Consider the following 24573-nt stretch of genomic DNA (forward strand, 5'->3'; position numbering starts at 1 on the left):
GATGGGAATGATCTAATCATTTACGTATCAGACAATTAAGTAAAATATTTTCACTCGGGTCAAGCAATCCAACGCAAACTTTTCTGTCAAAACTAAAGCTTTTTCTGGTTGACTACCAGTTTGGAAATTTATTTAAATTAAACTACTATAACATATCAAAAAATTTATTTCACTTTAATTGATTTATTTATTTACCATCCTATTTCTAAGAGGAACATACAAGGGTTTGTGATCGTCCAGCTTTATTTGTTTTTCAAGCTCGTTAATTTTAGCCTGCCGTTGAACAACCTTTGACTTTAGTTTCGATATTTCATCCATACTCTCTTTTTGTATTTCATCTAATTGCACATTAGCGGTAGCTATGGTTTGTTCTGAATGAACCTAAAAAATCAAATAAGCGCTGTTGTTAATGTTATGGTAATGCTTTTATAAACAAGTAGCAAGGCTCTATTTGCTATAACTTTTTTTTAACTTTTTGTAATAGTTAAATTCCTTAATAAGAGCCAATACAATTTTGGGTGTGAATACTTTAAAGAGACAAACTGTGGGAGATTCATCATTATCATCATTTTTGACTCGACAATCATCTGTGGATCCTGGTCTGCTCTAATATTAGTCCCCATTCTGTTCGGTTTTTGGCAACGTATTGCCATCTTTTGATCTTTAGTATCCCTACGTCGATCACAACTCCATCTAACCACCTAATTCGTGATCTGGGTCTGCTTCTTTTTCCTATAGGTTTTCCTGTCGTTAGATTTTTAGCAATCATGTTATTAGACATTCGTATTATGTGTCCGGCACATCTAATTCGCTGTGTTTTAATGAACGTTACGACATCTGGTTCATTAAAGAGTTAATATAATTCAACATTAAATCTTTTTAGCTCTTGATTGTTTATAGCTCCAAATATTTGGCGGAGTATCTTACGCTCGAATATTTCCAGTCTTTTATCCTTCTGCGTTAGAGTCCATGTTTCCGACCTGTATGTGAGGACTGGCCTAAGCAGTGTTTTGTATATAATAATTTTAGTTTTTCTTTGGATATTTCTTAAGTGAAATTGTTTTTGGAGTCCATAGTATGCCCCATTTGTAAAGTTTATTCGGGTTATATTTTAATTTCTTCGTTTGTTTTATTGGTATTAGTCACTAGCGAGCTAAAGCATGTAAAGCTGTTGGCACGTTTAAAGATATGACTTCCAAATTCTGTTTCCCGTTCTTCATTTGTTACTATAGAATCCTTAGTAACCAACATGTACTTCGTTTTGTCTTTGTTGATGACTAGACGGACGTGTTTCGCCACCGTTTTCAATTCTAGTACATATTGCTCAACAACTTGCTTACTACGCACTATTATGTCAATGTCATCAGTGTATGCTAAGATTTGTGTCGATCTAATGTAAATGGTACCGTCGTTTCTAATTCGTGTGTTTTAGACTTCCTTTTCCAAGCCAATATTAAATATGAGGCAAGCCAGGGCATCCCCTGGCTTTGTACACCTAGTAAGTATTAACCACATTTTGCATTAACCTTGGTCAAAATTTAAATTTTACGTTTTTTTTTTTAATTAAAATAATTATATAATTTTTAGGACACTGATGATGGAATATGGATTCCGAAAACGTTTTGTCGTTTTGACATAGCCCGATTGGGGTTTTTAATATATACCTTTTATAAAGGTTTTACTAAATTTTTTGTGGTACAAGGTATACAGCCAGCTACAGGAACTTAGTTTCCTTGTGGATATTTAAAATATTGATTTTTTCTTAAAAATTGTAATTTTGTAATTTTGTTTTGTAGACAATTACTGGTAGGAAATTTCTTTGTTTTTGGGCATAATAGGGACTTGTCCCTATGCCCTTGCTTAGGTATATTAATAATAATAATAATAACTATAAATGTCCAAAATGACAAATTCCGATATGGATACCAAACCCAAGAAACCATCCAAAATTTTACCGGGGGCTGCCAGGCGGTTATCGGTACTGATTATAGAGAACGCCATGACTCAGTAGGAAAGATTATCCACCAAGAACTAGCTGACAAACTGGAACTTTTCCAGACCGACTATCTTCCTTACTATCAATACCTTCCTGACAGAATATTTGAAAATGACAACTACAAGTTACAGTGAAACCGCATTGTGCTCACTAGGTTCTAGAATCTCATACTTGTTAATAAACTTACTAGATAAACAACACTTATTGATGTGGCAATACCTAACACCGATAATCTGCGTGTTAAATATAACGAAAAGTACAGAGATATGGAAATACCAATCATGAGACAATGGAGAATGAAAAGTACCCAGACGGTACCTACTAGTCTATCTACTACTGGTGTTTTTCCCAAAAAACTTCTAGGCAATATAAAACAGCTCGGTCTAAATGAACATCTTTATAAGCCCATGCAGTAAGCCCATGCAGAAAGCTGTCCATATGTGTACGAAAATTTTTGGTTGATTCTCCAGCATACCAAGTCACCCCAGGCTCGGTAACACGGAAAGAGCACCACCAGAGCCCAATCCTTTTGATACCGTAGGTATCAGGAATGAGTGAATTTTCCCTTAGAGTGAGGGTGAGCCGTATAACTAGATAATAATAATAACAATAATGCAATTTGGGCTAGACAAGTGTCGTCTTCTAAAAGTGCCGTATAAATATAGTCAGACGAAAGGTTCAGCTCGGAGTTTTGATATGCAAGATGACCAAAACATCGATGCAATGGGTGAAAATAATATGTACAAATATCTTGGAGTACATCAAGCGCAAAAAATTGACCATAAACTAACTTCTGAGTTTGTGCGAAGAGCAAGACAGCGGCCATATCTTAATAGCAAAAATTTGTTTAATGCATGAAATACGTATGCCTTTTCCGCACTTAGCTACTTATTTGGTATTACAAAGTGCTCAAAAATAGATTTAAAAAGTCTCCAGCGGAAAGTAGAAACAGTTCTTACAAAGGCGCAAAAACACCATTTACGCAGTGCGGTAGAGAGAACAACATAACCGCGATATCACGGGGGAAGAGGACATATTGACATAAATAATCAACTGTATAAACAGGTTGCTAATTTAAGAACTTAATTTCAGGTGCAGGCTGAGACATCTATTTTACATCAAGCAATTTTCACAGTAGATGATACAAGGCCCCTTAAACTGAGAAAACAAGAAATGCGCATAAACCACCTGACTAAGCAAGAAAAAATACGCACCTGGATGAGAAACCCCTGCATGGGCGACATCTCAATGAGATAAGCCAAGAATATGTCGACAATACAGAGTCGAAGTATTGGTTGACAATAGAAAAGATGTTTCCCGAGACTGAGGGTTTCCTACTTGCCATTTAGAATCAGGTTATTTTAACTAAAAATTACCTGAAATATATTGTTACAAGATCCTCAAGTCCAAAATGACAAATGCCGATATGGATGTCAAGCACAAAAAACCATCCAACATCTTATCTGGGACTTCCAGGCGTTTGTCGGTACTAATTGTAAAGAACGCCATGTATCTCATACCAGTTAATAAACTTACTAAGCAAACATAACTTGTTGATGTGGCAATACCTCATACCAATAATTTGCGTGTTAAATATAATGGAAAGATCGCCAAGTACATAGATCTAGAAATACTATAGAGATCTAATAGGGATGTAAATCGGGAGACAATGGAGAATGAAAAGTACCCAGACAGTACTTATTATTCTATCTACTACTGCTGTTATTTACAAAAACCTCCAAAAGAACATGAAACAGTTGGATTTAAATGAATATCTCTATAAGACCATGCAGAAAGCTATACCCTTTGCGGCGTCCAGATGTGTACGAACATTTTTGGGAGATACTTCAGCATAATAATTCACCTAGGGCTCGATAGGCAAAGGGTATGTATGTAAATTTAGATTTAAAATAAAAAACTTCAAATATAAACCTATTATATAAAAGTGTTATGACTTACATATAAATATAATAATATATTTATTTTTATAATTGGAAGATAAGAAGATAATATGTAGAGAATTTCATAGCTTTAGTAAAATAAAGATGAACAAAATAATAAATAAAATAAATTCAAAACAAAACTGTTGACAAAAACTCTTGTAGATTTATAACCGTTGATTAACCCGATCTTGTTTTTTTTATAATAAAATAAACAAATCCAACGCACGGCAAAAAAATAGAGTGTGTTTTTGTAAGTACAGAAACGATTGTAAGAAAACTAATGTTCATAAATTTGTACCTACCTTTAGACTTTCATATTTATGCTCCAACACTGTAATAACTTCTTTGTATTCATCTAGTTCATCCACTAACAAATCTTGATTCCGCTTTAGGCCAAATATAACATCCTTAGCTTTCTGGAACTTTTCTAACAACTCATGATAAGAGCACTCTAAATTTTCCAAGTAACCCTCCACTATTGCATTCTTACTTAGTATATCTTCTCGTTCTTTCCAAATTCGTTGGAAAAAATCATCGTAGCTGATCATTATTTCATGAAATCCATTTTCGTCTAATGTACTAGCCTTAAGTTTCGTTTGTAGATTTTGCCTCTCACTTTTTAACTCAGCTATCTATAACGAAAGTCTATTATACGAACAAAAAGTAAAAACTTAAAATAAGAATATCTTATTTATAGGATTCGAGATGAAACATTCTGGTTCCTATGGGATGCATGGGAAATAGGGAACATATTGTCTAGGCAATGCCTTACGACTATAAGGGATTATAGTCTTGGTACGTTTTGAGTACACTGCCATCATTGATAACATTTTGTTCCAACTCGTGTGAAAAAATAAACAAAAAAAATAGCCCAGAAGATAACTTATAAATTGATTACTCTTCTAAGCCTCTAAAATATTGGGGGATTTTAACGCTCGAATAGGAAATCAAGTAATACCTGGAATTATGCAAACACATAATGAGGATGTTAAAAATGAAAATGGAGAACTAATGATAACCTTCTGCACGAATAACGAACTTAGAATAAACACATTTTTGACCACAAAGACCAACACAAATATACATTCAATAACCCGTGGACAAAGATCTATGATAGATTATGTTATAACCAATGGAGATATATATCCATCGAAAATAATCGACGTAAGATGCCTCAATTCAGCAGATGTAGATAGCGACCATAGCCTAGTATTATGTAAAATAATAATCATCCTGAAATACTTCACACTTAAGAGAGCGGCGCCAACACAAACAAAAATCAAAGTCGATGGACTAAATACGGACTCCACGAAATACTTATACAGAAAAAGAACATCAGAGAAGATCGCTGGGAATGAAATATTAGAAAACGATAACATCGAGAAAAGCTGGGGAACTCAAAAATAACATAATTAGCGTAGCAACCGAATCACTTGCAGAGAGAAAAGTAACGAACACTAACATATCAAAGAAGAAAACACCATGGTTTAGAGAGGAAGTAAGAAAAAAATTTGAAGAAAAAAAAGAAAGCCTTTTTACAGTACAGAACACAATAAACACAATAGGCATAAAACACTATAAACGAATCACAAATAAAACGACTACTTTAGTTAGACAAATAAAAAGAAAACACTGGTAGAGCTTCTCAAACAGATGGAACACGACTTCTACCCAACATAAAAAGAAATATGGAGAATGATCAGACTTCAGAGACTTCGCTGGGCTGGTCATGTAGTAAGAATGGAGATAGAAATATTGCCGAAAAGAGCCCTTAATAGTAAAATGCAGGGCGCAAGACCAAAAGGAAGGCCACGGAAAAGATGGGAGGATGAAGTGGCAGCGGACGCGCAAAAATTGCTAGACGTGAGAACCTGGAGAAGATCGGCGTGGGACCGACAAGGTTGGAAGCATAGTTTGGAGGAGGCCAAGGCCCGATTTGGGCTGTAGCGCCATTGGAGAGAGAGAGAGAGAGAGAGAGAGAGAGAGAGATAGAGATAGAGAGGAGAATGATCAGAGGACAAAGAAAAGAGATCAACGAACTAATAAAAACGAAACCCATTCAGAAGGAAACGTGGGTAGACTACTTTCGATCCATATTTGCTAAAGATAACGATAATGAACCACCAACACCAGAGGTCGACAAACAAAGAAATAAATAAATATAAGGTTGAGTGCTCGAATAAATGAACTTTGATCAAATAAAAGGCATATATCGAGCACAGTTTAATTTAATCTTGCCCAAGTACTTTCGATCCCTAGACCATCTTCAGGGGCATTTCATCAATTGCGGCCTATCTGACAAGAACAAAATGTCATAAACATATAATTGTACATTACACTACACTACAAAAAGACAAACAAACACTTTAAAATTATTAAAGAAAAGCTACATTGCGTGCCGAAGCCGGAGACAGAAAGAAATAAATATTGAGGAGGAAGAGATAAAGGAAATTAAAAAAGTAAAAATCCCCAGGAAAGGACAGAATACCGAACGAACTCCTAAAGTACGGAGGACCAGATCCTACCACACAACTATTAAAACTAATCCAAAAAATAATATAACAAAACAGAATTCCTCAAGAATGAAGATCAAACATCCTAATACCCCTCTTGAAACATGGAGACTAATGAGACCCGGAAAATTACAGAGGAATTAATTTATTAAACACAACACTTAAATTAACAACCAAAGTGATAACAAATAAACTGAATGAAATTATAATACTAGTAGAAGAACTACAAAGTTTTAGTCGGGAAATTGATTCACCGGCCCTCTATATTTATAATGAGGCAAATGCAAGATAAAGCATTAAAATTCAACAAACCAGCATATCTATGTTTCGCATTAAGAAGGGATTTGAAAGAGTCTTATTAAAGAACGTTATCCACTTATTGTACTCAAGAGAGATACCTCTAAGAATAATCAAAACGATTTAAAATATCTTCCGAAACAACACAATAAAAATAAAAGTGGAAGAAGAACTAACCGACACTATTGAAGCTGCCAATAGGATAAGGCAGGGAGACTCTTGTTCAACCTGATTATGTATGAAATAATAAAATAAGTAAGAACTAAAAAAGGATACCAACTAAAAGAAAAACAACTTAAAATAATCTGGTATGAAGACGACGCCATACTACTCTCTCAAAGTGAAAACGATTTACAACGTATGCTGCACCAATTTAATATAACCGCCAGAAAATTTAACACGTTAATTTCCCCAAAAAAGACAAAATGCATATTTACATCAGAAAATTTACTAAGATGTAAATTGGAGCTGGAAGGTCAGATAATAGAAGATAATAGATACAATGGAGTTTAAATATCTAGGCATCAAATTATCTAGCTACGGAAAGCTTGAAACTAAAGTAAAAGATCAAGTGAATAGTGCAAACAGAGCCGCACGCTGCCTGAATAAAACAATATGGAGAAATAAAAATTTCGGGAAAGAAATAAAAGGCAGAATTTACAAAACAGTCATCAAACCAATAATGACAAACACGACCTGACACAGAGAGGACAAAAAGGATGTTAGAAACAGCAGATATAAAAACACGTAAAAAAATTAATGGTAAGACACTATGGGATAGAGCTAGAAGTACATATATATGACGTAGATGCAAGATGGAGAACATCAAGAACTGGTTAAAAAATAGAAGAGTGGAATGAAAAGATCATATAAGCCGAATGACAACAAATAGAGTAGTAAAGACGGCAAAAGACCGTCTTGCGGTTCCGCGATAGTAATACGAGTCATGGCTACATAAAAAAAAGAAGACGAAGAAGAAGAAGAGTCTTTAAAATCAAATTTAAAGGGAACGTGCAGGAAGATAAGTCGCGGACTATGAATCTGCCCCAAAAAGATTCTAATGCCTCAATCAGGGTCACACACCTTTCACAGATGAACTTTATGTACAGTAAGGCTGCTTAGGAAGAATTTACTGTTGCTACGGGGTAATATTTAGCTTAGTTGCAAGAGATCTGAATATACCAAAGATAAATAATTGGCGGAAAAGCAAACAAGATAAAGATAAAAAAGATGACTTCCAGGGAAAAAAGAAAATATATTTTCTTTCTAATTTTTTATTTTGTCTCTTAAGATAGGTTCATGATTCCTCTATTACAAAAACCAAGTAATATCCTTGTTTGGGTTTTTGATAATATCAAACAATTATTGTTAAAATCATCTTTATACCAAACTTCTACAGACTACACAAATGGAATGAAATAAATATAAAAATTATTGTAAAAAATAAAATAGGAAAGTAATATATTAAACTTAAAATAACAGGAATAAATTATTTACTTACTTCAGCCTCCAGTTCTCTAATTTTTTCCTTGTTATTACGAATGAGAACATCCTTTTCCTGAACGACCTCTTTGTAATGACTAACATCCTCCTTCTGTGTTAGCAGTGATTTTGAAACAGGCTCTTGCATACGAAAAATCTAAAATCAATAGAACAAATCTGACATATCTCTATTACAATGTCAAAATAATTACCGTATACTTAACTAATACTATAAACTAAAGCCATGAATACATTGGTTAAAAAAACAATATGGAAAATTATGTTAATTTTATTGCTTTAGGTCTCGTTTGATAAGGGCAACCTATTTCGTGCGATGACAACCAATCTTAATTTTAATATTAGGAATTTAATAGGACTCAGTAGGGGTTTGGGGTTAGGGGAAAATAGGGTAAAATCAAAGGAAAAAGGGGTCATGGTAGACGAAAAATATCCTGACTGAAAAACATTTGCGACTGAACCGGGTTAAACACACAGACGCTCTTAAGAAAAGCAGAAGATAGAGACGAATTTGCAATGGTTATAGCCAACTTTTACTAGTCAAGACGGCACTAGAAGAAGAAGAATAGGACTAAGGCTTATATAAATTCTTAAATAATATTAATTATTCTTATAATATAAGATTAAATTCATATTCTTTATTATTATAGTAAGTTAATGCAAGATTAACCGATATAAACTTTGGTAGTCCGAATGGCCAATCTGATTTAGTATATTTCTGATATAAGTCTGATATAATAATAGGCGAGAGGCGAACCCACAAAAAGATTACTAAGACTTACAACTCGTTGTCTACCAAGCAAATTTGGTATCTAGCTCAGTCTGGTTAAAAAAAAAGGTCGAAAAATTTTTCACAGATATCTGAAGCTTTTAAGACAGAGGTGGGGGTTACTAGATGGCGAATACATGAAAAAGTACTCGTATTTTTACTTTGTTTTTTTTTTAATAATAATTTATGGTCACAATTTGATTTTTTGTCTATAAGTTTTTTCTTTTATTTTTTACATAAACAATATTTATTTTATTTTTTCATATCAAGAACATCTTTATTTTCCCGTTTTTTTTAATTAAAATTGTTAAATAATTTACGGAGATATTTAAGTTTTATAGCTATAAGTTTCAATATAAAGTTCAGATTTTTATTTAAAATGTGTGCAAATTTTACTTCATAAACAAACGTTTATTTTGTACATAATTTCGATGAAAACGCAATATGCATTTAACCTCTGAGATAGTATAAGTTTTAAAGAATCCTATGAAGCTATTTTGAATGAATCTAGAATTTGAATCCTATTTTGCTAGATGTGTCTAGCATAATTAATAAAGCAAGTTCAATAGTTTAAATATTTAGCCTCAGGGATAAATAAACTAAATAACTTTTAAACTATTTGACTGACTATGGGGAAATTTCGCACAAATTTAAAAGACAATAATTCCTCGATGTTCAAATGTATTAATAACAATTTATTTTGAAGAAATTTTGAAAAAGAAAAAAAATATTAAAATTTATAAATTAGTAATTTAAAAAACGGGAAAATAAAAATATTCTTGATATAAAAAATTGATATAAATATTGTTAAAAAAACTTATAGACAAAAAGTTAAATTGTGACCATAAATTATTGTTTAAAAAAAACACAAAGTAAAAATACGAGTACTTTTTCATCTATTCGTTATCTAGTAACCACCAACTATGTCTTAAAAGCTTCAAATATCTGCGAAAAATTTTGCCGTGAAATCGATGATTTTTGCATAACCAGAGTGGGCTAATCAAAATGTTCATAATAAAAAGATGAACACCTTTTATTTAACCAATTTTTTAATAGGACGCATCTGAACTCTTCATAATTTTAAGTATATACAAAATGGTCATCATCATCATCACTGGCTCGACAACCCTTTTTGGGTCTTGGCATGTTCTAGGACTCCTCTCCATTCTAATCTGTTTCGTGCTTTTTTTCTCCAGTTTTTTATTTTTAAGGTTGTTATATCATTTTCTATTTGTTCTAAGTATCTTAGCTTCGGTCTTCCTCTTGTTCTTTTTGCTAATGGCATCTGTTTGAATATTTTGTTTTGTATTTCGCCTTCTTCCATTCTACATGTCCTATCCAATGCAGCCCTCCTATTTTAATGAATGTTATAATATCCGGATCCTGGTATATTTTGTATAGTTCAGAGTTGTATCTTCATCACCATATTCCGTTTTCTTTTGTGCCCTTATATATGTGTCGCAAGATTTTTCTTTCGAAGGTGGCTAACAACGTTTCCTCTCTTTTAGTGAGTGTCCAGGTTTCTGAGCGGTATGTGAGTACCCGTCTTATCAGGGTTTTATATACAAAATGGTGACTTTTAAAAAAAATCGTGTGCTGTTTTTCGGATATTATTTTTTTTTAATTAAAAATATTCGTAACATATTTTTAAATCACCCTTTTTAAACAACTTTATATTAAAATATAATAATTATTTATAGAAGTTTTCTGGGAAGTTTTAGATTTAAAAACTAAGTTATCAAAAAGTATAGAGAAACTTAGATACTCGATTAAATTGTTTAAATTGTCTTTTTTAATTAAGAACTAATGAATCAGAGGATAGGTTTAGCAGATGAACGAAAGAGTTTTTGTACTAATAGATCGTGTACAGATGCAATATTCGTCATAAAGCAAAAACTGAGAAATCACCAGAGTATATTAGACCAGCATTTATGTGTCTGATTGACGTAAAACAAGCATTTGACAGAGTAAGACTTGAAGATGTAATCCATCTTCTATATAATAAAGCAGTTCTCCTAAATATCAAAAAACTATTGAAAACTTCTACCAAAACAACAAAATAGAAGTCAGAATGAAATAATACTCATGAGAGGGACGCATTAAGCCATTTGCTTTTTTAATTTAATTATAAATCCACAAGGAAACAAAGTTCCTATATTTGGCTGTATACCATATATTAAAAAATTTTGAATAAAATCCTTTATAAAAAGGTATATAAAAACCCAGTTGGGCTATGTTGAATTGACAAAACGTTTTCGGAATAAATATTCCATCATCAGTGTCTAGTTAATACATGGATGTAGCCACCAGTTGCTTTGACAAAGTCCTCGTAGACATACCGTCTCAGGACTCGCAACTAATGTAGAGTCATATGTCGCCATGTTACCAATCCAACGGTAACTTTAACATCTTAACTGTAAATTAGACATAATGAAAACCAAATTTTATTTAATAATTTTTAAAGGGTTTTTACCCACATATTTAGTGGCTACATCCATGTATTAACTAGACACTGATGATGGAATATTTATTCCGAAAACGTTTTGTCAATTCAACATAGCCCAACTGGGTTTTTTATATACCTTTTTATAAAGGATTTTATTCAAAATTTTTTAATCATAAATGAAATTACTAAAAGCGTTAACAAAGACATAGGAAACACAATGGAAAACAAAGAAGTAAAAATACTCTGTTACGCAGATGACGCAATATTGGTAAACCAGGATAAAGATGGTCTGCACAGACTGAATAATAGATTTATGTTAAGAGCAGAAGAATTTAATATGACAATCTTATCTTAGAAAACTAAAACAATAGTAATCAGAAAAGAACCAATCAGATGTAAACCTGGAGACAATGGATCACTGTACAGCTATGGGGCGCTGGACAAAAAAGCGAGAGATGAAGTACAAAAAGCAAATAGACTGGTAGTTTGCCTGATTCATTCTATATGAGTGTAAGACCAATAATTACATATTATGTCTAAGAAACAAGATCTGACAAAGCCACAACATAAACGCAACTGAAAAAGGCAGGGATAAGAGTACTAAGAAGAATTACAGGAAATACGCTGAGAGGTCGAAAGAGAAGTAAAGACAATAAAAGAAAATGTAACGAACAGTGTATATACGAATGGACCCCAAATAAAAAAAAAAATAAAATAACTACATAAGCAGAATGGGGGAGACCCATGTCGTCAAAATAGCAGGAGATAAATCACCAATCGACAAAAGAAGTATCGGAAGATGGAGTGACAACCTTTCATAGAGGTATTAATCTGCTTATGTATAAGCAGAATTGCTATAAAAGGGTAAGAAGAAGAAAAAGTACTTTTTAATTACAATTTGGGTTATACAAAGTAATTAAGAAATAAATAAAAATACATTCAGTATAATTAGGGTTGGATGGATGAGGTGGACATTCGGCTGATATTTTGTACAGAATTGTAAAAGAATATGATTAAAATTCTAGTACAAAGCCAATCGGAGATATGAATGCGACCCTATCTGACAGTGGAAAACTTAGAAAAAGTAAATGGCTTTATCGATTTAGGAGGCAACATCACAAAGGACAATATTAACGATACAAAGCTTAGCAGACTCATTCTAGATAATACAGCATACTTTGTGATGAACCAGATATACAAATCACGAGACGTACATCAAGAACTACGAACCTTGTTTTTGGACTGAGGTGTAAAGGTTCTAAAACCCCTAGGGAAGGTGTCCCTAGTACGGTTGGATTCAATCCGAAGAGGTACACATGCTAGGGCATAACATCCAGGGTATGGCTATTATGCGCCGCATGCAACTCTGACCAGTTGCCTACCAACTAAAACCATCCCTTCTTCGGACAAGGCATTCCCGGACGAGTTCAATTGGTGAACGACACATTAGGATGCCTTGCGCACTCTATGAATTTAAGTAAAAAACTGGAAGAAGATTCTTACCCAAGAACGATAAGACACATTTAAAATAGAATCTAGAGGCAGTATTGTAAAAAAAATATAGAACGATAAAGGTGCAGATGTATGTGGCCTGACAGGGGGAATATAAAAATAAAAAAGAGGGTACACCAGGCCGTAAAAGCATCGTACGTAATATTATTATAGATCTAGCTGTAAAAATGCCGTCGACTCCGTCGCCTGGGTTGTAAGGGCCCATGAGCGCACCATATGTAATTTGTTACCGCATCCACCCTGTTCCTGTCTTGCTCTTTCTGGCGTCTCCTTTTTCTTTAATATTTGCGTTGTTAGATCGACAGTAATATCGTAAGATACCTAGTTCTGCATGGCTTTTTGTATCAAATTGTTGGGTGTTATCGCTCCTAGCTTTGATATTAGGTCAGTCCGTTCTCTTTGAAAAATAGTGCAAAAAATACAGTGTTCTGCGTCATCTATGCCGCCAGAATATATGCAAAAACTATTTGTGGTCTTCTTTATTCCATACGTGTACGACCTAAAGTAGCCATGGCTGGTAAAAAATTGTGTAAAATAAACATTTAACCTTTATAAAATACATTTGGATAATTTAATCACATCAGGGATTAACATTTTGGTCCATTGAGCCTTCGCCGTTTGTGCGTCCCATTTTTTTTGCTATATTTGGAGCCTATGTAATCTTATTTTGGATTTTATTTCTGGTAAATGATCATTTTCTCTCTTGTATAGAATTTCTATTTCTTCGGGGTGAATGGGGGGTGAATGAAGAGTGTACCCGTTATGACCTGTAGGGCAATATTAAAAGTAGTCCGGTACGCGCTTGCTACCTTTAGTAAGGGCATTATTTGTGTCTTTGTAAACAGTTCTTTATATTTAGCCATTTTCAAGGCTTTGTACCATATGGGGGCGCCGTATAAGCAATTAGAATGTAAGAATGTACAACCTAAAGGTACATTCTTCTTTTGAAGGTACTTGGACCGCCGATGTTTGACATAATTTTTATTAATGCTGCAGTACTCTCTTCTGCTTTATGGACTACTTTCGCCAGGTGCTTTGTAAATCTTAAACCTGTGTCGAGTTAGAGGTGCAGGTATTTAGCACAGTACGTAGGCTCTATCCTTGTACAACCTATTGCAAAATTCAGGTTTTGATGGACTCTAGGGTCTTTGAGGATTAGAAATTTTGTTTTTTCTGTTGTTAACTATAGATTTTGTCTTACCATCCATCGTTGACTTTTTGCAGCTTTTGCCTACTAGCATTTCAAACTTAAAGCTGTTATTACATTTAATGACTAGAGATAGATCGTCTGCTCCATAGTCGATCTCTTGTAATCTCTAGTATGTCATTATATAGAACATTCCAAAGCTTTGGTCTTACAAGACTGTAATGTGACTTATTTATATATATATATATATATATATATATATATATATATATACATATATACAAAGAACCACCTTTATCTCAGTCAGTATATTATGTTCGCCTACAGCTTTTTCAATAGTTAGGTCATGTATTTAGCATGAAAGAAAATAGACTTTCAAAAAACATTTTCAAAAAAAAGGCAAGACTGAAGGGGAAGAGACATATATAAGGATCCGTGGAGAAGAATTACTACTGACCGTAATGAATGGAGAAGTTTGCTGAGGAAGACCAGGGCTCAAATTCCTACATTCCAATATTACTTACTTACTCTTACTGCACACTTTTAGAAAAATCCTTGATTATCGTTTTAAATGACAGATTGGAAACAATAACCTAAAAAGAATCAGACAAAGAGGATTTCGTACGGGTGTCTCTACAAATACATATAATACATGAATCTTTTTGCATAAATTAAAAACTTAATGCCGCATTTTTGACATAAGAAAAGCATTTGACATATTATGGAGCCATCTTATAATAAAAACACTTTATGATTTGAATTTTTTAGGACATTTATGCTGTTATTTATTAAAAACTATAGCAACACGAACTTTTCGAGCTATATCTAATGCATCTTCATCTTCCAGATAACTACTTCAAAGCGACACTCCACAAGGATCTACTCTTAGTCCAGCACTCTTTTTAACCCTATGGTGCATGACTGTACCGTTCTTTACATTTACATAACATGGGTAAAAAATACCCTGACTAGTATATTGGTTTTTATTGAGCAATTATTTTTTAATAATACAATAAAACAGATATAAAGAAACCTTAATTCAACAGCATGTTTTGCATACGTAATTTAAATATTTGTTGCATATAAATGTATTACACTGTGCACAAACGCGTTCACATTTTCGATCCATTTTGGATAGATACATGAAGCACCGTTGGTTTTTCACAATTTTGTTGACAGTCGGACCCTCATTTACGTTGCCAATTTTCACAACTTTTCTCATGTCTTTTAGAATATTCTTTTATAAGGTATACCCAGGTATTAAGTGGCTTGACTCATGTGCACCTAGTCACAGAACACTGATGATGGGCTTTTTGGCCGTAAAACGTTCTGTGATTGAGCCCGAAAGGGATTTTAAAATATATACCTTTTATAAAGGATTTTCAATAAAGTTCTGTTAATAAACGGTTAAATTCTGTAATATACAACTGATTAGTAAAAAATTAAAACAAAAAATGTAAAAAAGTAATTTTGAAACATTGTCGAAACTACCGTCACACATATTACGTAGGAGTATGGAAAATAATTATGGAAGAAAAGAACGGAATAAACTCTACTCAGATAGTGTTACGAGCCTAAAAAAAGACAATCATTAATAAGCTACCAAATGAGAGTATAAGTAATACAAATATTATTTGCTTAAAAAAAAAATACAAAAGTAACAACTTATCTACTACATGTATATAAGAAGGATTTTAAAGATAAAGAGATTTTAGAAGCAATGATAGAAATAAACACATAATATATAAATAAAAAATATATGGTAATAAAATGTTATGACAGGATTTAAATTTTAAAGTTCATAATAAAATAAACAGTGAGTTTCTTACATTGCATTGCTTTGGAACTCGCCATAAAATTTCACCTACATTTCTCAACGAAGCACAGACATTTTTTCTTGGCATTTTTATGTGAGAAATATCTCAAAATCTTTATAAAAATTATTTAACACACTCACTATTTTATATTCACATATAAAATTATTTTTTATTTAAAAAGAAAATAATGGTAATGGAAAAGTTCCATATTTACACACTCTAATAATATTACAGACTGGACATGTTTTCTTTTAAGAAAGAAGACGATAAAGTGAACAGGTGTATCTCTGATAATAGACTTCATTTAATGATAAATCAATTTCCTGAAATGGAACATCAAAACAGTTAGTTTTTATCTTTAATTATTCAAAATCGATGCCAATGACCTAAAAAATATTAGGTTTAGATGTCATCGTTACAACAAAACTAGAAATCAGATAAATGGAGTATGCAGAAGTAACACGTTTTTCCTAAAGAAATATTTATGTTTTGCATATACGGAAAATGTATATATAGATCAATATCGATACAGAATTTGATAGTCTGAATTAGATATGAAACGCGTGATCAAGTCGTAAATTGTCCTCATTAGAAAACTGTTTTAGTAGTAAGGCTTTAATTATCCTACAGACTCCTAGAGATTTACAAGATTCTCTACAACTTAGTTGGATGGTTAAACCACATGTAAAATTGGACGGCATTTTGTAGATAAGAACTTCTGTCACTGTTGAATGAATAAAAAGCTTTTCAATTTAGGCTTTTAAGTTTTCAAAAATTTAGTTCATACAGGTTCAGTTTTATTGAATAAAATTTTTTGGCATTAACGATAGATACATTTTAATTAGAAACAAATAAAAGTGGAAGTTTCAAATAAGCTTGGTGCCAAAACCAACATTTTGAGGTATTTAGTAAAGACGTTAAGAAAACGCAAGGATTAATTTTGTTTGTTTATTTATACAAAAAAACTGTATATAACAAAACGGAAAACTTAATCAAAAAGTGTAATAATGTTATAAAGAGACGAAACGAAGAAAAATTTGTTTTTTCTTTTTTAAATAAGAAGGTGCTAATTGCCCACCTACTTTACTTTAGTAACGAGACGGAATATATCATTATTTTGCATGGAGATTTCTATGAATTACTTGCACAAAAATTACTCCTATTAAAATACACGATTCTTCATAATCATCTACTTTTTGTTCTTGTGGCATCTTATGCAAATTTACTATTTTAATTGGAAATAAGCCTGAATATTAGTTAGATACAATTTGCTTACAGCATCAGCTCCAAACAAAATATCAATTGGTGCTGTCTGTCCGACATCGCTGAGCAAAGATCCCTAGTTCGCAACTAAATAATAGAAAATACCTTTCTATTATTTACCAAATTTACCAAATTGCACGAAAATAATAGTGAAAATAATAATCCTAATAGTTGTGGAGATATTTTACAGCTGAACAATCCTTTTCAGATCCTTAAAATGACCTTTCACTGGCCAGAAAGCGTAAAGTTGCTACAAGTCGTTGTTCAGTACTGACGCATTCAAGCACGACGGTATCTTTTTGAAAATAAGTAGACTAACTTTTTTCAGCAACAGCGAAAAAGTAAAGTTGTCCATTCTGAGGTAGTTTTTGTAATTATCCTTTTCAATGACATTGAGCAATTTCGTGTCACAATAGTTCACACCATCAACAAATAATTTCTCTATCCAACATTTTTTCTTCTTTTTTTTTAAATGTTAAGGATAACAATCACAATGCTGCCATTTTCCTCCTCCTAATTATATTTTGCGTAGTGTTTACTCGATACATTTTTTAGTTAAGCAATGTACACCATCGTGAAAACAAACTAGAACTGAAGTTAAACCGCTAGTTGGATAGTAAGTTGGAGTGTGAGTGGAGATGAATATCCAACTAGTAGTCCTACTAAGTAGAACCGCAAGTCGGAACGTGAATGTCCGGCTTTACTGTTTTCCGCAGGGTCTTTTTTTGCAGTTTCAACTACTCCTAGTAAATTTTTGTAGAACTGTTGGTGCTTAGGATAGTTGAGGTATAGTATCATAGATTGAAAGCTCTTGTTCTTCTTTGCTGATACTTTGTTTTTGTGTTCCATTATCACTAATTTAATTTGTTTTTCAAATCATTTAGCGTCTAGTTCTTTTTTAAAATGTTAGTTTATCGCCATGATTTAAATTCTGAAAATGAATGGGTGGTTTTGATATTTATAGGATTCCCTTTTTCAACATATCCTAACTGATTTGCTAAGTTGTAGCTTAGCAGTATTTAACATTTTCTAAGCAGCCTCTTTGATGTTCCAAAAACCAAAGCTATTCATGTCGATAACATCGAAAGGTAGAGTGTATCTTGCCGAAGTAATGACGTTGATCAAAGTCTTTGGTACGAATGTTTTAATAGTTTTTTTCTTTTTTTCTATTAGAGCAAAATCCCTATCACAAGGCGTGAAACAGTGGCCTCTTAATAAAAGGCCGCTTATTAAAAATCTTTGCTCTGTAGAATCCTATACGCCATTAGATACCAAAAACATCAATACAAACAAAATAAATTTATTTTTATTTTGACTACCATAGTTGTCACTCCAAATAATGATGTCCTTTTTGTTAGTAAAGCCACTATTTATGAAACGTAGACACGACGCAATTTCGTTTACGCCACTTTCCGAAAATCTTTCTTGAAACAGAAATATGGAGGCATTATTTGTGTCCCCTACATGCATTCCAAACATGACCTGTTACTGATCCATGGATAAGCAGCAAACCTTGCTACCAGGTTTTCTATTGTATCTTGCCTTTTTGACTTTGGTGAAGTTCTAATTACTACCTTTGTTTATACGGATTGCATAGTACAATCTATCACAGGTGTGACATGTGTCCATTCGAGGTCGCCAAAAAGACAAATTTAGAAATTCGCGTTTGAAAACAGCTCTATAGGACTTATGTTACTTTAGTATCTGGATATCGTTCTTGATAAGCTATGAACAGTCTAATAATATTTATGCACCAGCTTAAGTATTATTTACTGGAGTCTCCCCTCGTACAATGACGAACATCGCGGGGTATTAAATTAACGTGCTCTTTTATAGCAGAGCGTTTATCTGCAGAATATAGAGATTTTTTAGGAAACGTCCTATTATCTAAGAAAAAAATTTTGCCAAGTTTCTTTTTATTTACAAGAACTTCCAGCTTTTTTCTTGTTACAGCAAAGGTATTTATGAATGTTTTTTACACACTTAAGCAAAGGCTCGATCTTCATTGGGTAGGGTGTAGCTTACTGTTGTTTGACGGCTACTATCTTTCGGAACCTTACAAGCGAAACACAATAAGTAAATTTTTTATTTTTGAGTTATTTGCAGCATTTTATTGTATTTTTTACTCTTTAGACTGGTTATACTCACTAACTCATACAATAACAAAAACGGTTATTTGTATTATTATTATGTTCCTCACCAAGTCTCAAAAACTATATATGTGGACATGTAACGACGCAGTGGTATGGTTTATAAACCGAAGACAATAATTGAATATAAAAAAGGAAATGTACTGATTAATCTGATCAGATGATCTCTTATAATTCATTGTTACGAAAATTAATAAAGTAGCAAAACTAGCGATATAATTTATTCTGGGGACAGCGGCTGTAAATTCTCACATAGCAACTAGCCAGCTTGCTGACAAAAATAGGAAAAATTACAGCGTCTCAGGAAGAATTACTGAGATCCCTGCTAACTTATGATAAAAAAAATTATTTATTTTATTTATTAAAACTTACAAACACCACCTAGGTAGTAATTACATGTAAGAGTGCTCATTACTTGGTATAAAAATATACACACAAAAAATACAATATACTACAATATACACACAAGTAAAAAATAAAAACACAGAAAGTAAAACACATTAAAAAAAAGACACAAGTTAATAAAATTTTAAAATTCAGTCCATTACTTATCTATTCATAACATTTTTTAATATCCCTTACACTACAGGTAAAGAGGTCTATATCACAGATCTTTATTAACTCATTACATTGATATTGCATATAGTTTATTATTGCACAAGAATTATATGGACTACAAGAAAATAGGTCATTACTGTTTACCCTTAGGTTGACCTTTGGCACATGAAACCTAATAAAGTTGATCAAACCACATGTCTTATATTTAACATTGTTAATGATATTATGAATAAACACAACACAATGCATGTTTCTTCTTTGCTCTAATGACTGCAAGCCAAATATTTGAAGCAACTCTTTTGATGGCGTAAGGTGAGTATACACATTGTATTTGTTAAGGTATAAATATCTTAGAAATCTTTTTTGTACCTTTTCTATATGATTAATATGAACTTTGGCTTCAGGAGTCCATACCACTGATGCATATTCCAAGTTTGGTCTGACTAAAGCGTTATATAGTCTAATGGTTGTGTTTATACTAAAGTGTTTGGAATTTCTTATTACAAATCCCAATATTTTGTACGCCTTATTAACAATATTTATATAGTGTTCATTAAATTTCACGTTAGCCTGTAAGTATATTCCCAGATCTTTACATTTGGTTTTCCTAGATACTACACAATTGTCAATTCTATAATTATTTTGAATGTAGTCGATTTTGCGAGTAAAAGATATGACTCCACACTTCTTAATATTTAAGATCATATTGTTGTCCCTAAACCATTCCACAACTGAGGTCAGGTCCTGCTGTAGTAACTGACAATCATTTGAAGTATGTATAGTCTTAAAAAGCTTAAAATCATCAGCATAGATCAAACTAGAAGAAAATTTAAGAGATTGTGGTAGTGAGTTGACAAAAATTAAGAAAAACAAAGGCCCTAAGTTGCTCCCTTGGGGGACACCAGATGTAGCCTGAAATTTATCTGATAAACACCTACCAATTTTGACTCGTTGAAACCTTGAATCCACATACGATTTTATAAATGTACAAGCATCATGCGAAAAACCAAACTCATTCAATCTCGATAAAAGAATGCCATGGTCAACCATATCAAAGGCCTTTGAGCAGTCAGTCATTATTAAATCTAATTGGAGTTTATTATTTATTGCCTCACTAGCAAAATTAGACAGAATGCACAGATTACTAGTTGTGGATAACCCAGGCAAGAAACCATGTTGTTCTGGAGCAAATTCATTTTTAAAATTTTTCAGTATATTCATATAGAGAATAGATTCAAATATTTTAGCCAGGGAATTAAGGATACTTATAGGACGATAGTCTTCTATATTGTTTCTATTACCTGAATTAAAAACTGGAGTAATGGTAGCCTCTTTGAGTTTGTCTGGAAAGGTGTTAGTTTTAAGAGATAGATTAAATAGATGTGATAATGGCTTTTGAAATATATCAGAACATCCTTTAAAGATATAGGCAGGGATATTATCACTACCTGTGGCCTTTTTTGGCTTTAATTTTGTTATACTAATCTTCACATCTTCTTCACTAATAACTGAAAAGTTGAAAGATCCCTGTGAACTACCCTGATGTGTGGATGATACCTGATAAATTGAGCTAAAATGATGAGAGAAAGCCATGGCAATATCCTGAGGGCCTGTATATGTATGATCATTTAAAGACATCTCGTGAGGAAAACCGCTGGTTTGTCTCCTACTTCTTATGAATGTCCAAAAACTATTTGGGTCATGCAAAATGTTATCTTCAATATTATTTTGATGCTGCATAAATTCATTTTTGATTTGCTTTTTAATAGTATTTCTAAGACTCTTGAATTTATTGTTATCAATAGCACTAGCTTTCCTTATTTTTATATGTTTGCTTAATTTGTTTTTTTGTCTGATTTTTTTAATAAGGTCTATACTAAAATAAGCTGGATATTTCTGATTTTGTCTATTTTTAATAATTTTTTTGGGATGGCTTGATCAATGCAGTCATACAATTTATCGTAAAATTGATTAATACAATCTGTAGCAGTTATACAATTATACATATCTGACCAGTCAGTGTCCCTTATTAATTGATACAGAAGATTAAAGTCCCCCCTGGCATAATCATACCTATAAGATTGTTGTATATTACTCTCAGTGTATGAATTATCTTTATATTCTAGTAACATTTCTAGTGCCGGGTGATAATAATCTTCAGGTACCAAAGGAGACCCAGACCTAGTTAGATTGGTTATGGATATGTTTGACAGTATAAGATCAAGCAGTTTATTTTTACAATTTGAATTATGAAAATGAAACAAAAAAAAACGACATCAAAGAAATTAGCACAAATTTATAAGTTGTTTAAAAAAGAGGGGGCCTTTTAAAAAAGACAAAAAAATACTGTAAAGGCTGTTTAGTCTAATTTGGTTAAAAAAAAGGTCGAAAAATTTTTTTATAACAAGAATATCTTTATTTTCCCTTTTTTTTTTTTTAATTAAAATTGATAAATAATTTACGGAGATATTTGCAAAAAAGCAGTTTTATTGGACTAAATTAAATTATCTTATCTTATTAATTTGTGTGAAATTTCTCCCGATCAGTAAAATAGTTTAAAAGTTATTTAGTTTATTTATCCCTGAGGCTAAATATTTAGATTATTGAACTTGCTCTATTAATGATGCTAGACATATTTAGCAAATTTCAATTTTGATTAAACTATTTAATCGATTGGGGGTGAAATTTCGCACAACTTTAAAAGACGGTAATTTCTCGATGCAAAAAAAAAATCCTTTTTGGCAAATATCACCGTAAATTATTTATTAATTTTAATTTAAAAAACGGAAAAATAAAGATATTCTTATATAAAAAAATGATATAAATATTGTTTATGTAAAATATAAGTAAAAAAACTTAGTACTTATTCATCTATTCGTCATCTAGTAACCCCAACCTTTGTCTTGGAAGCTTCAGATACCTGCGAAAAATTTTGCCGTGAAATCGATGATTTTTGCATAACCAGACTGGGCTAGTTATGCAAAAATCTTCGTAGAGAGATATCCAAAAATCATGTAAACAAAGTTGTTACCTATTGCGGTATCTGCAAGGGCAAGCCTCATGTTTGTTGAGATTGCTATATTATGAATTCAAAATAGTTATATTTATTTGTTTATAGTATTCTGTAGCCTTTTTCTCATGTAATAGAAATACTTTAATTTAATTAAAAAACAAAAAAAAATCAAAATTGCAGTTTTCTTCAATATTTGTCTAGCAATTATATAACTCGCAATTATATGCGAACCTTGTATACCACAGCGGTCGTATACTTTATCTAAAACCATTCTAAATAGGACCGCTGGCAAATATAAACCTAAAATTTTGTCGAGTACATAGCGAGCGTATACGTCCGGTGGGGCATATTGGGAAAATTACGAAGCGAGCGTATACGCCCGCCATGGCAGTCAACCTGTTAATCTTATTCCTAACTATTTTCTTTGTTATTAATTACAATTAAAATTGATTGCCGTATGACAGCGTCATACAATATAACATAAACGTCACCCAATATATTATTGATGTAAACGTCACTCACTATATTATTATTACATTTCCGAACTTGTTGCAAAATTCATAGAGTTTACATATTATAATGAACTAAAAAATGTATTAGTTTTTAAAAAGCGTCAATTTTAATTTATTTTGTGAGATTTTAAAACAAACAAAACATTGAAAACGACATTTTTCACTAAATATAAAAATAAAAAAATTTCTCTTCTCGGGCATTCGTCCAAACACACTGTAGAACCTTTTTAAGTTTAAAATAAATCATTTTATTGTAAAAAATGTTATCCAAACGAGAAATATTGCAAATATATTTTTTTATCGGAGTCTCCTCAACACTAAATCGCATTTTTTTATTTAAAACCAATATTAAGGTAATATGAAGCTGTTGATATTTTTATTTTTACTAATTATTTAGGGATTGAATTGAAACTCATAAATATATTTCTATTAACAAATAAACAATTTACTTACCCGTAAAAGATCCATAACAAAAAATCTTTCATTAAACACGAAATTATATATAAATTTTGACATACCCTTTTAACACTAACAACTTTATTTTAGTTGATTGTGTATGAAGGTTTCTTTGACTCAAATGTCGAATTTATCAGAATTGACAACCTGACTGTTGTTGGATCTTTGGAAGCCACCAATAACCTATCTCAAAGATTTACTTCCAATTTGCGGATCTTCAATGTAAGGTAGGTTTTCACTGTAAGTTTCGGAAACTGTCAAATTTAATGTTACTAATATCTTTATTTCTAGAAATAAATCATTTATACTTGTTTTATATAAATTGCATCTGCCTTTCGTTCTTTTGTGTAAACAAGGCTAAAAAATATTTCAAGTCAATTAAAAATTCTTTTATATTTTTAAAAATACATGTGAATAATTTTGTCAAAATGAATTTGTCATGTTATAAGCCATCTTTTATTTTAAAGAATGCTAAACGCCTTGTCAAAAACCACCCAATCACGATCCATTGATTATTTCCACATGGATGATCACTAAAATTTTTTACCAATTAAATAAAACATTAAAGTGAAACCTTTATCATAAAGCTTAGAATCAGTAAATGGCTCATATTGGTGTTCTAAAGTCTTTTTAGATGACGGAGGAAATTTTAGATGTAATGAAAGAAAGATGTCAACCTAA

At 32.0% G+C, this 24573-nt stretch overlaps 2 protein-coding genes across 2 annotated transcripts in view; one reads left to right on the forward strand and one right to left on the reverse strand.

Annotated features, from left to right (window-relative positions):
- Nucleotides 1–24573, forward strand: part of btv (dynein cytoplasmic heavy chain beethoven) — a 344345-nt gene that overhangs the window by 201880 nt on the left and 117892 nt on the right. The window contains exon 37 of the mRNA XM_072524490.1: nucleotides 23983–24119. Coding sequence (XP_072380591.1) covers nucleotides 23983–24119 — 137 coding nt within the window. The remainder of the gene's footprint in view (nucleotides 1–23982; nucleotides 24120–24573) is intronic.
- LOC140436772 (uncharacterized) lies at nucleotides 151–24029 on the reverse strand. Its single transcript, XM_072525857.1, has 4 exons — nucleotides 23890–24029; nucleotides 8251–8388; nucleotides 4242–4571; nucleotides 151–381 (listed from the first exon to the last, which is right to left on the reverse strand). The coding sequence occupies exons 1-4, from the start codon at nucleotides 23950–23952 to the stop codon at nucleotides 184–186; spliced, it is 729 nt and encodes a 242-aa protein (XP_072381958.1). The 5' UTR covers nucleotides 23953–24029; the 3' UTR covers nucleotides 151–183.

Source organism: Diabrotica undecimpunctata, chromosome 3 (genome assembly GCF_040954645.1).
Source record: "Diabrotica undecimpunctata isolate CICGRU chromosome 3, icDiaUnde3, whole genome shotgun sequence".
NCBI classification, from domain to species: domain Eukaryota; kingdom Metazoa; phylum Arthropoda; class Insecta; order Coleoptera; family Chrysomelidae; genus Diabrotica; species Diabrotica undecimpunctata.

Coding starts and splice junctions, on each gene's coding strand:
- LOC140436772 (XM_072525857.1), bottom strand. CDS start 23,952: ATGTCAAAATTTATATATAATTTCGTGTTTAATGAAAGATTTTTTGTT. Junction 8,389..23,889: donor TTGTTATGGATCTTTTACGG/GTAAGTAAATTG, acceptor TATTGATTTTAG/ATTTTTCGTATGCAAGAGCC. Junction 382..4,241: donor ATAAATATGAAAGTCTAAAG/GTAGGTACAAAT, acceptor TTGATTTTTTAG/GTTCATTCAGAACAAACCAT.